Raw genomic sequence first — 14679 nt, forward strand, 5'->3', positions numbered from 1 at the left:
GCTCAGAGTAAGTACCACTTCCACAGCTAACAGCATGCTCATCATCATGAAGGATTTTTAAAATCATGTACTGGGGTACTCATAAGGAACGTGTAAGTTTGCCCACCCCCACAAACCACCTACCCCCTACAAAAAGAAGCAATAATCTCCCCTCAGAATCTCAGCTTCATGTTAACCTACAAATCATCTGTATCAGAGCAACCTACCCATACACTTAAAAGGAGAGAAATACTTTAATACTTTTATAGCAACTAATCTGAATTGATACAGAAGATGCTTACAACAAACTTAACCTGCCAGTGGGACAGAAAGGAGATGCCTACACGTCACCTAGACAATCAGGCAACCTTTTCAGGTGAAAGAGAGGATCTGACCCTCTTCAGTGTAAGATTCCTTGTGTCCTAAACAAGAAATCTAAACGAGGTCACAGGGACACCTAAAAAATACCTATTTCTCCCCTTAGACTATGAGGGGAGTGTAGATGATGGGTCAGGTGCAGAGACCTATACTGCAGGACAAATCCCATGAGGGATTTCCAGATTCGTGGTAGCTTTGTCGCTGACTTTGCATGTCCACTGCCATGAAGGAGTTAAAAGTGTGTTAGCTTCACTCTTTAAAGTCTAGCCCATAATCTGGCATTCTTCTATAGAACAGCATTTCATTTGCATTTACATGAATGCATTATATAGTTTATCAGAATGTTGGATCAATAATTCAACATATGCCATCTAATAAACTTTGAAATACTACTGCCTAGTTGGTGTACGCTTTATACGAGTCTTTGTTCTGTAGAAACCTTTGCTTTACATTTTATATGGATGATTAATTGATATGCACTTTAAATTTATTTTGCATTAAAATCATTCCTGTAAATTTGCTGAGGCTGTTTGCTAAGGATTTCAGCTACATTTTCCTCTTACAGTTATCCCATTCTCTGAGCCTTACCCTCCTGTTTTTATATGATTTGATTAAAAAAAAAATACATCTAATTCACTAATATATTAAAGGAAAGTGATTTTTGCTTTGTTGCAGTTACAACACGTCAGTATCTCACAAAAGGGCATGGCAGCATCAGACAGGTTTCATTTATTTCCTTGTATCCACAGCTGTGCTCCCAGACCCATCTGGCCACACAGCTACTAATCTTAAGAGGATGTAATAAACAAGTGACATACAACTGCAAGCTCCATCTGCTCAGGAGAGTGGACAACAAAACCGTACAATGCAGGCACCGTTCACACTTGACACAGACAGCAAATTCATTCCAGTATTAAAAGTTTTTTCCCTTGTTTGGATGTCACTCTTGCCATGTTTCCTGCTCTACAATCAGGCCACCTTCCCTGTCCCTTCTCCCCAGACTCCCTTATGAAATACTGTGGTAGCAGCAGCAAAACTGGGGGGAATGTTTGCGTTAAAGATTTGTTTTCTGGGATGCGAAACTGGGAAAATCTTGATTTTATTCTCAGGCTGCCCAATAACTTCTTGGGAGCAGATCTTTAATTTCTCTCTGCCTAAGTTTTACAGCAAATAACACCAAGATAACATTACTTTCCTTACACAGGCATTAGAAAGTAGGTGAATAGATCAGTATTTATTAACCCTGGGAATGACAAGCCTTATTGAAATTCCAGACTTGAGAATTATGCAAGCACCTTAATTCTGAGTTACTGAAGAAAGCCAAGTAACAAAAATCTAAAAGAAATGGTCTAACAAAGGATGCCTGGCTCTCAGCTAGGGATATGCAGTCTCCTAAGAATTGTATCCAGTTTATGAACTTTTATAAACATAAATTTTGCAATGTAAGTAGCAAATGAGATGCTACACCACTACACTGTCTTTGCAACAACAGTACATATTGTCATTCTAATTTGTTTTATACTTATCAGGCTTCGCTATTTGTATTTTAAGCCATGCATAGAAATGAAATGTTAAAATACTCCCCGCTTGGCATATATAGCTCCCTTTCTCTTGCACTTTATGGATCATCCCTATCATCCCTCTGCGAAATCCTTTTACTCAGAGGATTTCACCATGAATAATTAACCAATAAGAAGAAGTCTTACAGAAATAAACTTAAAATGATCACAGGGCTTTTTCTCCTTTTTTCTTTTTTCTTTTATAAGATGGTACAGAACACTAGGAAATAAAATCCCTGCTCTCAAATTCCAAAATACAGTCAAAGAAGCTTTAAAAAGGAACACAATTTTCTACTATATTCTCTCAAATTTAGAATAATTTCTGCAGAAATCTATTGATTTCAGCTTAGTTAAATTTCTCAGAAACTTCTCCATAAAGGAAACACATGCCATTGCAGAGTACCGTAGATTTAATTCTATCATTTTTGTCCGTTTTATGTCTCTCATGCCAAAATACTCCAGTAACGTGCTCAGATTCAACCTGATGGAATAAGTTGCAGAGCTGGGATCTAAATGAGATTAATCAGGATACAAAAAAAAAATGGAGGACTAGGTGAGGAAAATATGTTGAAAATAGTTGCACAGATTTGGACACGGTGTATAACAGTATCTTATACCACATATATAACAAAATACCATACTCAGGAAATTTTAAATTTTTTACATGTTAACTTCTTTGTCTATTGTCCTCCAAAAAGAAGTGTGTATATATATATATATATATATATATATATATCTGACAGCATCTTAATCTAGGTGAAAGAGTACCACAAATTTATGTCGTTGAAATTGTAAACTATTCCTAGATATTTTTGAAAAGGGATAAAAAGAAAATCACATGGACCAAGGATATTTGTCTTTTTAGAAATAAAACTTACATGGACTTAAAAATAAATCTTCTTATCCTATATAATTTCTAAGTGGAAGACTTTAGCTGGGCATTCACTGTGACCATTTTTTAGAATTTCAAAAAATAATAATTAAATATGAGGGTTTGCTTGTTAACAAGGCATTTAACATCTAGTCCAAAGTAACAAAAGTAATTTACTGACTTTTATCAGTAATTTTTATGTTATAAACTTTGAACATTAAAATTTTCAGATAGCACAAAAACCATTATGGCCTCAAATAAAGAAAACAAGGTACTACTACAAAGTCATCTAAAACAGATGGTTATATGATCACAAAGCAGGATTCATTTTAACATAGCTAAACGCAAGATAATATATTAGTTATAATTGTAATGCTGTAGTACTACAAAGACACTACTAGATAATATTGTAGCACTTACAAAGGCAGTACTTACAAAGTGGAAGGAAAGCCTATGACTCTAAAAAGGTCTTTCCAATTAAGAGGTGACCACTCCCTCAGCGTGATCTCTAGATGTGGAAGGGGGGATTTCCAGTAAGGAGATGATGGTTATTTATGTTATCATAGAGAAGAATGAGAGGTAGCTTGGTTACAGCATTTAACAATATGGCATATACCTGTATTTAAGTAAGATGCTTCACAGTGTGGGGTCCTTCTACCTTGTTTACAAGAACCTCTCGAGGTCCTGCCGAGGTTAGATAAACTCGGTCTTGAAATAAGATGTAATTTCCTAGGAACAAGAATGAATGAACATTCGTAACCTCTTGGGGAGAATATTGACTTCCATGGCTGAGTCTTTTATAGCAAGGTTTCTCAAAAAATAAATAAATAATAATAATTAGCCATTGGGAAGAATACTTCAACTTGGGCATGTGTGAAAGGAGGTCCTGGCTGCTAGCCCTGGATTTGGTGAACAAAATCCTCCAGACTGCTCCCTTCCTTCAGGGCCTGGGAAGGCTGGAATTGCTTTCATGATCACTGCTACATTCTGAATCCCTGGAGTACCAGATTGTCAAAAATAATGACAGTTCATGCTTCTGTGCTTCAGACTTTTCTATATAGGATCAGAGTAGGAGTTTCCTTCCTTTTCAATAAATTTCCCTTCAATTATATTGATTCCATTACCAGGATATGATGTTTTATTGTTGGACTTCCTTTCTTTCAACTATCCTTTGAAGTGTTAGAGCTTGGTCATAGCCAGATACTAAAGCCTGAGAAAGATGGACTTCTGCTCCAAGATGGTACAGAAAATCCTCCTAAGCTCCTGCCTGGTGCATCTTGTTCACATGCTGAAAGTCACCACAATTATTGTGCTTAAATGTACAGGTCAGGCCAGGGTCAGATGGGAGCAATCTGATTTTGTTTTTCACTTTGTATGCTTTTTTCCCTCTCCCTTCCATTTCAAGGTCAGGGATCAAAACCTGACTGCTGGGAGCTCTGGGAATATATCACACTGTTCACTGGTGTTACATTAAGCTGCCCCGCTCTTTTTGTGAGGCATATAAACTGGTTTGAAGACCCAGTACGTTGGGCCTACAAAAGTGCTTGGATTTCCTAGAAGGTATCTGGATGAAATTTTATGATCTGTAGTATATAGGAGGCCAGATCAAATGATCTAATAGTCCCTTGTGGCCTTAATTTCTGCAAAGCTATGAAACTGTATTCCCAACATATCTTGGCAAACAGACTCCACTAACTTAGCAGATTATGAGCAGCATGAAATCAAAGAACACCCTTTGCCAAAATACACTAGGAATGTTTTGTTATCTCTTCATACATAACTTATTCCAGATGAGATAAACTCTTAATAGACAGCTAGCTAGCTAAACAATAGATTAGGCAGATGTGCGGAAGAATGAAAGACAGTGAGCTTCCACTTCTCTAAGAAACCTCTTTTTCTTAGCTCAATCAATGTGCTATGCTGCTAATAATTCTCTATGGAGTGGTATTCTGCAGCTGATTACATCTTTGCAAGTGGGTGTAAAACGCTACTGTTCAGATTTGTGTCTGCTTTTCAACAAGAGAGAAAAATGTCATCATCTATCCCATGGACCACAGATTCATTCTTGCAGCCTGTGAAAAAAAATATCTCCTGAACAATTCCCATTACTTTTGGCCTCATACAAAATCCAGCTATCTGGGGCTGAACTTGAACACTCCTCAAACCATTTTCCCCTTGCCACCCTCCCACTGGCACCTCCAGGTGGGCTTCCATCAGCATGACCTCTGGGGGCAACAAAACAACCACAAAGAGAAAATTCAGAGGCTCCCTTTTTGGTACTGCTATAAAGAATCTTGTCTTATCCAAAAACCGAGAGACATCCAACATATTGCTTTCTTGAGACAGGGGTCCTGCTTGTCCAAGACACACCATGTATTTTGGCACTGTCTACATTAGTGTCATGTATACAAACAGAGCCAGCACAATAGCTCTTTTACAATATTTAATTTAAAAACATGTTTAAAGAGCAAATATTACACCGAGTACTAGCATGGTCACCCTGCTTGAACTAACTTTTGATAGTTATTAGTGCTTAGCTACTTCTCTGACATTATCAACACGGATAAAATCTCTCATTGGGGAAATTAAAAAGTACTAAATGGCAGTGACTGAAAGAAACTTTGTTACTTTAAACCTTGCATTAAAATGACAAGGCAATCAAAGTTTGACAAGACAAGCTAATTAGTATGCCAGCGATGAAATGTGAAGGATCTCCAGGGGATCAGTTCTCGAAAGTTTTATGTCATTTATAAGGCTTTTTTTTTTTAAAGCAAATGTTGTCAGCTTTTATGGTGAAATACACAACAGTGGGATTTCATTATCTTCATAGATATTGAGGACTACCTCCCTTCTCTGTTTTTCAGTCCTCCTCTTTCCCTAAATACTGTAGTCTATATCTAGTGGTTGTTCTTCCCATGAATTGGACCCCAGTGCAAAACAATGCTAGATGTATCACTGAGTACTCAAAAAAAAACCTATTGTCGTAAATGGCATTTTCATAGATGTATACAAAAGTTCCTCTTTCCTTGGGAGGTTGTACTTCCGTAAGTATGATAAGGTTATATCTCCTCTACTGTATCTTTATTATCTGCAACTTAGCTTTTATAGGAAAGTGTTAATATATTTTGAAGTGCTGCATACTATATCGTGTATTGAAACCTGGATAAACAAATAAATGGAGAGTACACATATGTATGTTTTTTCTCAAACATTTAACAAGAGCCTTGGCCATTTCTATTTAAAGTGCTGCCTACTTATTGCATTGCACTGTAATTGCACCACTTTTCTTTCAACACAAAATGAAGTTAGTCAACTGTCACAGTACAGAATCGGAGCCTACAATTGTATAAAAACACTAAAGCCTCACCCTTAGGAAGGTGAACCATGCTGTTTATCAGCATCAGAAAACTTTGCTAATACGAAGTGACAGCTGTGACAACACCTTCCCAAATGAAGAGCTCAGGCACGCGCAAAGCGCTGAATATTAGGAAACAAACAATTAATGTGCACTTAGCCTCTAAATAGTTTCAGAATTGTACATAGCCTGGTGGGTTATATAAGCTCAGCGAGAAGGATGTATACAAAGGCCTTGCCTTCCTTGCCCCACAAGCACATCCCTGTAGGGAGAAGTGTCCACCTTCCCTTCCCTTTTGCTTAAGCTCTGCCAGCTTTTGTCAGCAATTAGGAAGCAAGGGAAATGACTGAGATCTGTTTGGGGGCAATCAGGATCAGATTTTATAGCCCATGTGTGCAAGAAATGTAACAGCCAGAAGACAATATTTTAAAGTTTTTGTTGTTGTTTTGTTTGCTTGCTTGTTTGTATAAAAGGCAGAGGCAGAATTGCAAACCTCAGACACCTAAGACATTGCAACTAGCAGAACCCCAGGACACAGAACACCCTGTGACCTGGAGAGCACGTGTGCACTTTGATGGCAAAAGTCTTTCCAAACTGCAACAAAGCTGGCATTCTTCAAAAATATTCAGGAACACATTTGTACAGTATAAACTGTTCTCCTTATTCACTAATATTTGGTATTCATTATACATGTGATTACACATATGCTTTTCTATTCTCCATCATTTTAAAGTAATAATTACTCAAGATAAAAATGAAACAAAACATGGTTTGAAGGACATATTTTTCTCACTTGTAAGAGATACACGTAAAACTTGTACATTTCTAAAGAACTAGGCTGTACAGCAAAAGTCTCCAGGTAGAACATCACTTTTAAAAGGTCATGTCATTGAAAGTATAATGAAAAGAAAAAGTAAAATTTAATAAGAAGGGAAGGAAAAAACATCGAACTCAAAAGGTTAATAATCTATCCTTTAAACAAAAAAGGCAATCTACTTTTTCTCATTAAAACCTGACACACAGCACTAACTGAGGAGATTATGTTGTGAAAACATACTGCATCGCACAGTAATGCTTGATCGAGATCAGCAATCAGGAGCAAAAAGAAAGCACTGTTTCGTGATTATAATAGCAAATTCTGGAAGACAACCAAATACATCATCTGGCAGCTCAACAGCTGTTACAGCTTGGTAGTAATACCTTGGCATTTGCTATAAGCTATAACTTGAAAAAATTGATTTCTCATCTGCCAGAAACAAAAAAATGTTCTCCTTTTAACATTTCTAAAGTTCCTTTCACTAGAATACTCAGGTGTCTGATCTTTTAAAAACAAAACAAACAAACAAACAAATAAAAGCACAACATTTTTTAACCTTCCTGCTAAGCTAATTGTATATCACTTTGATTCAAAAATAAGTATGATGGAAAAATACTGGATGCCACCTAAATAAACAATGTACATTCAGCCAAACTCCATTCTGATGGCACAGGATAGAACATAATAGTCCTGATTGCCTTCCTTCTTCATATTCACAGCCATGATCAGCCAGCCATCATTATACTTCATACCAGCCTGGAACAGGGACATTACCAAAACATATTTCAGTCCCTTTCCAAGTGTTTTGCTGTTAGTTAAGCCTACTGTTTTCCAAGTCAGAGGCAGTACACAAGAATGTAGACTGAGATAATAATGCTGTGAATTTACAGTATTTAAGAAGCACTGTCTTTAAATGACATAAGAAACTTATTCTAGAACGCCTAGTTCTTAGAAATGGGTATAGGACAGGAAGAAGAAGGGAGATGTTTTTGTATTGTCACTTCTGTAACAATATAAAATCGTTAAAGCATTTGTTTTGTGCACAGAGTGGCTCACCGAAAAGATCAATTTTCTCAGTATACAATATTTTATTGACATTAAAGTATGCATCATAACAAGAACATGGACTACTTAAAATCCTTTAGCGTTTCATCTATTCTAGTTATCTTAGGGTTAAGTAAAAGCAATCCATCATAAATATTTTAGATTCTGGCATTCCACTTAGATTTTGAAGTGTCATAAACAATATCTCTCAGAAATCAATATTCACACAGTACATCTATGGGGAAAAGAAACAACAAATACACAAAGGTGGTATAAGCTATCAAAGAGAACTCTACCTTCACGCCTAGTGCAGTTTTCTTGGCCTCTGCTTTTAATCTCGTTGCTCTTAACATAGGCCTGGTTTTCTTATAATCTTGTTTTCCTAGAGCAGAAAAACACATTTATTGAAAATGATGGAAAAAAAAAAAAAAAGAAGAATGTCAGCAATTATTTCAGTTTGAAAGTCAGATCTAACATTTTGAAAACATCCCCCCAGTTCAGCACGTTAAACAGAAGCTGCTTTATTTGCCAGGGGCCCAACGAGTGTAACAATGGTCCTCAGCACAGGTGATGATAGCAACAAGCAAGAGTTGATAAATCAGTGCAGAACTTTATTACTCTGGAGAGACATCCAAATACACATACTGACAGCCACCCACTAGTACAATGTTTACTAAATTGTTCTATAAGCATCTGACAACAAATAAGTAGATTAAAGATGGATGACGTTTTTTTCCTTCACTTTTCAATCAAAACAAAATTTTCATTACCATTTTTGTTGGTTAGTCATCTCTAATGCACTTATAAATGTGTAATACGTGACATTCTGGTGAGTGTAAATGTTTCATTATTCTGAACGGGAACATTATTCGTGAGTAGCAGAACTCGGAGACATGCAGGTCAGTCCAAGTAAGCATTAATAAAACCACTGCTTCACACCATCTGCTTATAGAAACACGTTACACAGAATCCTCTGGAAGTGTCTTAGATGAACTTAAAAAAAAAATATGGGGACTACCTCTTGCAGTCACCAAACAGTGCAGCCAAGTGTTTCATTACTGTGAGTCTATATGAACCGAGTTCAGAGGAAGACATGAAAGTACTTAGAAATGTCATAAATCTTTTACCTCAACTTAATAATAAAGCATAAAATACTTGATATCTCTCAGGTACATTTTTCCTACTTAAAGGCCCCACTACTGTTGTACTGTATGCATTAACAATAGCCTCTATAAGTCCACGGAAGTCAAGGTACTGATACAGTCAGCAAAGGAGGAGAAGAAGAATCCTCAAAGAAAATGCTCAGAGGGGAAGAATCTCAGTGAAACCGCTTTGTCTTTTCAAAAAAGTCCTTTCCTCCACCCCCCACCTGCCCCATGCATGCATGCATTTTGTCGTTTTTGCCTATTTACAAAGCTGAGCTGCAATGTTTAAAGCAGAAATCTTTCATTATTTTTCTTTTTTACCACTAGTTTTACATCTAGGTTTCATTGTTGTTACATTCAGATAACTTAACCTTTCCTCTAAAAGAGTGCTCAGTAGTTTTGTGCATGCAACACTCCCATTTAATCTACCAGATGGGGCCTTATGATCACAATCAATAGTGCAATCTTCTCATTTCATTGTCATCTTCAAAATTGGGATATTACAGCGCAGTGGAGAAATTCTGAAACATGAATTGGAAAAGAAAGATCTTCTCCAGCGATACCCTGAATTCATGGAAACACACTTCTACCTTTGTCCACCTTTTCTGTTTCATCTCTCTGCTCATATTCAATGCAGAGCTCCTCTCTGTGTAGAATATTGTGGATGCTGAACTCACATTATAAATTTGCTCTCATGGTATAATCTCTCCTCAGCCCTGGGGATTATATATTGTGAAGGTCTCTGTATTATCCTCTGGTCAGGTATTATTCATAAAAGAACTGAAATAACTTTGAAAATACTCAGTGACAAAAGGAAAAATAACCGAAACCAAGTGAAAAAAGGATATATCCAAAGAGCCTTCTTAGAAGATGGAGTGAAGATGACAACATGACTATTTATGTCTGATGTTCCAACATATTCATCCAGTCAACATATCACATTTACAGGACAGGATGACTGCAGCATTATTCTTCAGAAGTCAATGATATCTGGAAACAGGATGCAACAGAGAGCGGAGTGCTGTAATATTCTGAACAGTTACGGAAAGAATTGTAGGAACAACCCAAATGGCCATGTCATGAGATGAAACCAGCCTGAAAGACCATGCGTTTCTTCCTTCTAAAGTACTGCAGTCATACCTTTGCAATTAAATAGTTAAAGAGCTGTCAGAATTTCCATTATAAATGGCAGGAGTTTATAACTCATAAAAATTCACTCCAGGGTGAAATTTGGCATAGGTATACCCCAGTCTTGAATTTTTTTGTTTGTTTGTTTGGAGCCAACTTTCAATAAAGTGATGCAGCTGTTCTTACTTACTCCTGAACAAACTATAGAAATTTATCCATCTGATATGTTTTAAGCACAACAAATACTTTCGTTTAGAAGTATAAAACTGACAAGGACTAGGTTCAATTTCAGTTCTCATAATTTAGATTTGCTGTTCTCCCATCTGGGGTAAATAAAGCAGGACAGACAGAGGTTTCCCTTCCTGTGATGCAACAGAGTTAGATAACAAAAACTAGAAAGCTTTGTAAGGCCCATTAGGAATGAGAAAAAAAGTTAGATACTGATCCCCACCTCCTCTTCCTCACATTGCCCATTCTCCCTCCTCCTCTCCAAGGACCAACTGTGAAGATGACTAGAGCAAGGGTAAATATGACACAGTCTATTCCTAGAAAAGGGAAAGATTATTGGTGTACCTTCCCTCAGTTTCAAGCATTCTGGTACTGTTTATTCCAGTACTGTCAGTATGGCTAAGACTGGTTTCAGCTTATCCAGAGAATATGTCCAGATTTATATTAAATCTGATATGAACAACTAACCCCCCTATAAAACAAATAGGCTATTTTAATAATGACTCTAGAGCTGGTAGTTCTCCAAATCTATGCACCTGTCATTAATTTACCACTCTCCTTGCTAAACGTGAAAGCCAAAGGAAAATATATATATATATGGTAGGGAAATAGTCTGAGTCCGCGAAGTGCAAAAGTTTAAAAAGGGCATCTGTGAAGTCCTTTGTAATGAAAACCAGATTTAGCTATTGTACTAAAAGACTCTTAAAACTTCTGAACTTTCTGAGGCCTTGGGAAAGACATCTGCATTACAGGACTATAAAGAACTATGAAATGCAAAGCCCCTACCACGTGAACACTGATCATTGCCACCTGGAAAACAAGCAGAAATAAATAAGAATAGCTCCCTATGTTCTTCTGAGTCTGCAATTTCAACCAGTTGGAATACATAGAATCACACTCCCAATTTATTCTAGTTTTATCTACCTCATCCTGCAAACTTTCTTGTACATTTATCTGTCAGGGTCATCAGCTAAAGCTGTTTCTTCTTCCCAGGAAGTGACCGTCAAAGACAGTTAAGATGGACTCATCAAGACAAAGCCTCATTTGTCTGCTCTACCCAATGTCTATTCAAACAGACAGGGAGTTTTCCTGTGGGAACATAGGAAGGCCAGAAAAGAAGCCAAAAACATAGATTTGGAAAATTTCCAGAACAAATCCTATTTTCTGTATTACCTAAGCAAAATCCTTTGCTCTTTTACTTCTTCACATTATCATTCTTATCAATTCTTCATTTCTTCTCTCAAACTCCAGTGCTGACTTTCCTTGTTTTTTTTTTTTCTTTTTGTTTGTTTGTTTGTTTAAAAAAAAAACTACCTCCTTTTTTTTTTTTTTTACAAACTCACCACTTCTTTCTTTACAACTTTTCTGAAGTCACTTTCTTCCAATTTTTAAGGCCAGAGAACTAGTCCATGATAAGGAAATTTTTCTTACTGACTACAGCCATCTCCTCCCTGCTTCTCTTGCACCTTGCCAGTCCCTCCCAAAAGCAGCTGCATGGAACATCCACCTTTCCATTTCAGGGCTTGAAGTTGTCTTCGGAAGCTCTCCAGTGCTCACTCTTTATCCCACCTGTCCTTGTCTGCCCATTTTTTTTCCTGCTCCTTAGGCAAAAGGACCTCAGTAGCAGCTGAACTGAGTTGTGCCCATTTAGAAATCCTGCTTTGAAACTTTCCAGGAGCGGAAATGTACTCTTCTATTAGCTGGAGAATTAGAAAAGCATAAAGATAACAGTGAAAGATGGGGAGAGTTTTTCAGCTACTAAACACAGCTGTATTGTGAAAAAATGCCGAAGTGTTTCCCTCAGAGCAAATGTTAGGTGTTCATACAATATGCAGCATAAAGTTGTTTCTCCTCATGTAACTGGGATTAAAATGCTATGGATTTCACAAGAAATTTTGTGATTTTTCTCTATTCACACTAGAGAACAAGATCCCAAATATCACCTATTCAATAATTTTAATAACAGATTTGAGACTACCCGTTCTGGTATATTCAGTATTGGTATATTCTGGTATATTCAGTATTCTCATTAACTAAACATCCAACGACACTACAATTAATGCAAAACTGAATCTAAGTAACATTTATGAGCTAGATAAGGTCATTAAGTTCTGAGTGACCCTCTTTTTTCTACTCTGAGGAAATACTCTGAGAATGCAACATGCTGAGCACTACATGTTAAGAAAACTGACTACACCTAAGATTTTGATTAAAGATGCTGCCATTTACCTTACAACCTGAACCTATATAATAACTTCTTTTAAAAAAATAGATTCCCGATCCTTCTAGATGTTTACTCTTTCATTCCAACAATAGCTCATTACCGGAATTGAATAACTGACTAAAGACTGCCTCTCTGCTTTTCAATTCATCAGGCTTAAGCAGAAACAGGACTGCATCTTTGGCCTTTGTTGATACTGCTGTCCAAGCTTATTATCATATGAATATCTAGTTATTGTTTTATAAATGTTCACATTTCAGGAGCTCCCTGCTTTCTTTTCTCTCAGTAGACTTTACAATATCCACCTTCATTATCATCATGTGGCAGCACTGCTCTTTGCCTGCATTTGCTACTTTAAAAATTAATGCACTGCTATTTTCTGAATACTGTACTGCGTAAGCTGCTTATGAGTACATTATGCTATCAAGCGAGCACATGCAGAAAAGCTTCCTAAACTGTTATTCTTTCAATGAAAATACAGCTGGTTCTGCTTCAAAGGCACTTCTTTTCACCTGCAAATGGACTTGCTCCTACACTTATTCCTCAATTCATTGTCTTTTATTTGTGTCTGCAAATCTTTAATTGCCTTTAATTAGAAAAAAGTAAATTCAGTGCTTTAATCTTGCAAATACATTCAATCATAATTCTGTCTGGGATGAATACCAAGTTCTATTCACTGACTGATCTTTATAACAAAGGTATATAAATTTATTGTCCGTTTATATAGACCACACCAATTAAGCCACAATGGAAAAGCAAATAGATAAGAGTCAAAATATTTGAAATGAGAAATGTGCAATCTAAATTTAATTACTCAGACGAATTATTTGAAGATGAGTTATTTACAGCATGCCAAAAAACCTGACAGATAGTAAAATTTGCTAATCAACATTACAGATTTAAAATTCCTTTCAACACTTTCAGTATAATTTGTAGCAACCAACAAACTGCTGTCCTGAATCTTTCTGTGCTGGTATTATAGTCATAATCAAAACATTAGTGAGATTTTTTTCCACATAGTAGCAATACATTTCATATGCTAAAGTATTGTTTAAAGCGTAACAAAACTACAGCTACTGTGTAAATTGTAGTTACTGGTAGTAGTTTAATTAAAATACATTAATGTAACTGATGCTGACACCCAGACTAAAATGTATACATAGATAATTAGAGACTAGAGATAGATGGGGGTAAGCTTTACTGTCAAACTGGAAGTGTGAGACAGCTCACCTAGTTAAGCAGAAATCATTGTCATTATTATTACTGGTTTGAATTAGTGAAGGTTCCAGGAACCCTCCTGTGAAATCCTACTGAACAAGGACAGAAGAAAATGGTCCTCTGGACTTTTTAGGGTTTCCACAGTCTGCCTTTGAGCAGCCTCTCAATTTCCCCACTGCAACAGGGGTATCAAAGTAACAAAGGGCCACAAAGATGATGAAGGGCCTGGAGCAGCTCTCCTACAAGAAGCCTAGAGAGCCGGGACTGCTCCGCCTAGAGAAGAGGAGGCTCAGGGTGAATCTTATCACTGTCTATAAATCCCTGAAGGGAGGGTGCAATGAGGGCAGTCAGGCTTTTTACAGTGGTGCCCAGTGCCAGGACTAGAGGCAACAGGCACAAACTAGAACACAGGAGGCTCCATCTCAATATCAGGAAGCGCTTCTTTACTGTGTGGGTGACAGAGCACTGGCACAGGTTGCCCAGAAAGGTTGCCGAGTCTTTTTGCTTGGAAATCTTCAAAAGTCACCTTGACATGGTCCTGGGCAATCGGCACTAGCTGGCCCTGCTTGTGCAGGGGGTTGGACTACATGATGTCTAGAGGTCCCTTCCAACCTCAATCATTCTGTGAAATTCTGTGAATCAGTAATGTAACTGATGTGCACCAAAGGAATTGCCAACATGGTTTCACTAAGGGCAGATCGTGCCTGACAAATCTGGTGGACTTCAACAACAGGGC

The 14679-nt window shown here is 37.1% G+C and overlaps 1 protein-coding gene across 2 annotated transcripts in view; it reads right to left on the minus strand.

Annotated features, from left to right (window-relative positions):
- TRIQK (triple QxxK/R motif containing) overlaps positions 1 to 14679 on the minus strand; it is a 62587-nt gene that overhangs the window by 6213 nt on the left and 41695 nt on the right. For both annotated transcript variants that reach the window (XM_035317833.1, XM_035317832.1), the window contains exon 3: positions 8300 to 8385. In XM_035317833.1, coding sequence (XP_035173724.1) covers positions 8300 to 8385 — 86 coding nt within the window. The remainder of the gene's footprint in view (positions 1 to 8299; positions 8386 to 14679) is intronic.

This window comes from Oxyura jamaicensis, chromosome 2 (genome assembly GCF_011077185.1).
Source record: "Oxyura jamaicensis isolate SHBP4307 breed ruddy duck chromosome 2, BPBGC_Ojam_1.0, whole genome shotgun sequence".
NCBI lineage: Eukaryota > Metazoa > Chordata > Aves > Anseriformes > Anatidae > Oxyura > Oxyura jamaicensis.